Raw genomic sequence first — 4473 nt, 5'->3', positions numbered from 1 at the left:
CAAATGTTAAATGCTATTGGAGAAAATAAACAACCTTGCTTTACTCCACAATTTATTGGGATTTCTACTGAAGTGCCTTTAGTAGGTATATGAATTTTAGTATTAGAGTTATAATAAGTAGCTCTGATTAGATTAATAACATCATTATTGAATCCTAATTGTTTTAGTGTTTCAAAAATCTGATTATGTGGAATAGATCCGAAAGCATCTGAGAAATCGATAGAAGTAATATAAATTGCCCCCTTTTTTCTGACTACGTTTTGTATTGACTCGTTTATAATTACAGCATGTTCAGACGTGCCATTTGGGGTTTGCATAAAATTTTTTTGACATCTAGAAATAAAAGGTTTTATTGTGTTTAATTTCTGGAAGGATCTAGATAAAGTTACCATCCACATTATGTAAAATGTAGGTGCAATAGTAATTGGTCTCCAAGAATGTGGTTCATTAGTGTTGCCTCCTCTACATAACATAATGGCGTCACCAATTTCTAATAATTCAGGGCATTTTCTGATTTTGATTGTTATTTGCGTAGTAATCTTAATTAATTTAACAGTTGTTTCAGCTCCTAGTTTCCATATATAATTCGATATCCCATCCGGGCCATGAGCTGATATATTTGATCTATAGTATATTGCACTTTTGATATTATCATCATTTGATAATTCATTATTAATTAAGTAATGATTATCTTCTTCGTTTAAAATTTTAATCATGTCAAATTCTTTTGTGTTGCTACTTGTTTTATTTTCCATCCAATTCTTACCATATTCATTTAAGAATTGTTCTGGGTCTATCTTACACTTGGGGGTAGAATTATTTAAAATATACCAACGGAGACATCTCCGAGGATCTTCTGCATAAAGTCCTTGTATTAGGTCTCTATAATTTGGATTCTTAGTAGAACGTCAGTTTTTGAAATTCTATAATTTCACTATTCATAAAATCAATCTTATCATTTATATAATCTGCTGTATTATTCAATAAATTTAATATGTCTTGATGATTATTAATCCCTAGAATGTCATTAATATCCTCCGGGATAGAAGGAATAATTTTAATGCAATTATTTAGTAATTTGTTGATCATATCATGATTAGTTTGTGATTGAGGTTTATCTTTCAATTCTTGAATTCTTTTAATTAGAGTCATTGATTTACATAATTAATGAGTTTCATCTTCTGCTTCCTTGATTAATTCTAATTGTTGATTCCCTCTAATTACTGTATTTTGTCTTTGTAACATTTTATTTAAAGGAATCTTCAAAGTGTTTCTAATATTTTCTCTAATAATAAAATTGATTATAGATAAACATCCTTCCCATATGTGAAAGTTTTCTTCATCATCTATATTTTCTAGTAGTTTACAAATATTGATAAATGGGTCGATTAAATCCTTAAATAATTTGATAATATTCTTTTTTAATCTAAATTTATTCTTACCCCAAGTTTTGGGGATAGATATGAATTGATTTGTCTGTAATTTATTCTCTTCCGTCCAATATCTACATATTTCTTATAATTGATTTCTGAAAAGGTGTTTTAATATATTTAAATCAAATGTTACTTTTAAATTATTATATATTTCAGGTTGTAATCTTGTTTCTATATCATTTTGTGTAGGCCTATCTTGAGTCTGGGGAGGACGTGTGTTTTCATCATTTAAGTTTTTTCTTAATTGTTGTAATTGTAGATCCCTTCTTAAGTTGAATCTATCTCTTTCTTCCCTTTCTTGTCTTTTTCTAATAGCTTATAAATTATCATTATTGACAATTAAAAGAGTGTCATTTAGACCTAATTTTTCTTTCAGAGTAATATTTTTAACATTGATAATTAAATCTTTATAATCTTTAATATCTTGTTTCATTTTACTTAATTCTTCTTCATTCAAATCTAAATGTGAAACTGAAAATACTTTGATCCTATCATATTTCATTTTAGTTCCTTCTCTATTAAGTAATCCATGTTGATTTTTAATATGAATCCCTAAACCTTTAATATCTGAAGTCCATACTGTATCACAAGATTCGCAAATATAACCTTGTCTTAGGTTCAAAATATTCAAACTTGAAGGTATTTTGTTAAATCTTGTAGTATATTCGATTATAACTGACCAAAACCATCCAATAGTATTTTTATCACCATCGAATTTAGGATGACAATGTGTTATATGTGATGATAAAGATTTACTATTATGTGTAAAATATTTACAATGAGGATAAGGACAATAATTGATATTTTTCCTATAAACTTCTTTGTTATTATTATCATATAATAGCTGCAAATTAATTCTTTATTAGTTAATGATCCAATACAGCCAACAAAATGATTATGATCCGGCTTTTTACCATGTTTGTTTTTCATGTGCATTAATAATTTATTACCTGTTTTAGAGGATTCTCTACATTCACATTGACAAGGGAATGGTCCAGGGGGGCACCATTTATTTTCCGTGATCATTATATGAACTAAAGGGTGTTTAAAAATATTTAAATCAGGATGTTTCCGATAATCTTCGTTTTGTTTAGTTTCCCATTTTAAGATTGAATTATTAATGTTCTCACATGTCTTACAATTTTTAATATCTGTTATTAAATCATTATCTAGATCTTCATCTTTTAATTCATCATTATTTTCTTCTTCGTCTTTATTGTTATCATCATCATTATTATGTTTTAAATTTTCTACTAGCTCAATAGTATCTGTAGAATCTTCTTCAGAACTATTAGAGTTAATATCTCTATCCTTTTGATTAGCTTGAAAATCATAAATAGAATATTGTCTACCAGGTTTTAATGTTCTAATGGCATTAAAAGCGAATTTTGGTAATTCAATATCAACATTAATAATCTTCTTACGTTCATTAATTTGAAATTCAAGGTCTGGGACCTTAACTGTTGTAGTAATCGTGTCATGTTTAACATTAACATCATGACCTATTACATTAACATTTGAAGTTAATGTTTCTTTATTAATATCAATGTAATGTTTTACTATATTTGCTTCTAAAACCAATTTTTTTTATTAACAATAATCTCATTATTTTTAACTATAGCTTCTGGAGTAATATTTTCTTGAACAACATTAACACTGTGATTCTCTAATTGAACATCTGAAATAATATCATTTCTATTAATATTAATATTATGACCTATTACTGTTACATTCGAATTAATATCATGTTTATTTATGTTAGTTTTATGACCTATGACATCAACCTTAGTAATTAAATCTTTTTTATTAATGTTAATTCTATGATTTTTTGTTTCAACATATGTAATTAAATATTTCTTATTAACATTAATTAAATGATTTTCAACATTGGCTTTTGAGATAAGATCTTCATTATTAACATTGATTAAATGATTTTCAACATTTGCTTCTGAAATAAGATCTTCATTATTAACATTAATTAAATGATTTTCAACATCAACTTCTGAAGTAATATTATTAATAATCGGATTAACTGAATGATTTTCAACTAAAGCATCTGTAGTCATTGTTTCTTTATCGACATCAATTAAATGATTCATAACCTTTGTCTGAGAAATAATCTTCTTATCCTTAACGTCTATAAAGTTACTCATAACTGTAGCTTCATTAGTAATATTAGTATTATTAACTGGAGGACCTTGAGTGATCGCGTTAACTATTTCTGGTTCATGATTTCCATGATTAAATAAATTAATTTGTTGTTGTTGTAAGAAATTAAAAGTAGAATTAAGAGTAGAAGTGTTATATTGTTGATTTATATTGGAAGTTTGATTAAATGTTTGATTCCTTAGATCTACTTTAACTTTAATATAATAATTAACTATATTAGTGATTTCCTTAGCAATGAATCTTATTCTTGGATAATCTTCACATAATCTATAAGGTCGTTCACGTAATTCAGGAATGTTAATAAAATTATATAAGTTAAGTTTTCTCCTAAGAATTTCTTTCTGGAGTTGTAGGAAATGGTGTAATATCTCGATTAAATTGTAGTTGACCGTGGAATAAACGTATTTGTCCTCTTACTGCTGAAATAAACCTGTTTTGTGGATCAATATAATTGGAAGGTGTGGAATAATTCTGCGATCAGATGAAATGATCGCTACTTCTGAAGGTTGAGTTCTATCAGTTTCTGTCTCAGTATATGGTGAATAATGAATATCTCGTACTAATAGGATCTCTTGTTGTAAGGGTTGAGTCGCATCAAATCTGATTTCGAAAAAATTTTCATCACGATTTCCGATTTCTGGGTCTTCTTCTTCACTCTCTGGGGGAGGGCTTTCAATGTAACGTGGTCGTTCTATGTCGAAGGGATCATCATCAATCTTGAAATTATCTGATGATGCAATTTTCGATTCCGAAAAAACTATATCATTCGAGTGCCCTTGGGGAGCTGAATCCGAATATTGGAGTCTCCGCTGCAAAAAACCAATATCCATAAAAAATCGAAAAAATCTCCTCCCGTGTGGTTTATTTATTG

The 4473-nt window shown here is 27.6% G+C and overlaps 1 protein-coding gene across 1 annotated transcript; it reads right to left on the bottom strand.

Moving 5' to 3' along the window:
- Positions 1–4015: 4015 nt before the first annotated feature.
- GO595_006204 (uncharacterized protein) lies at positions 4016–4432 on the bottom strand (the record flags this gene model as incomplete). The annotated part of the gene is made up of 1 exon (XM_067919532.1): positions 4016–4432. The coding sequence occupies one exon, from the start codon at positions 4430–4432 to the stop codon at positions 4016–4018; it is 417 nt and encodes a 138-aa protein (XP_067773519.1).
- Between the last annotated feature and the right edge of the window lie 41 nt (positions 4433–4473).

This window comes from Histomonas meleagridis, assembly GCF_020186115.1.
Source record: "Histomonas meleagridis strain 2922-C6/04-10x chromosome Unknown contig_41, whole genome shotgun sequence".
NCBI lineage: Eukaryota > Parabasalia > Tritrichomonadida > Dientamoebidae > Histomonas > Histomonas meleagridis.
This window is presented reverse-complemented; position numbering and strand designations above follow the sequence as displayed.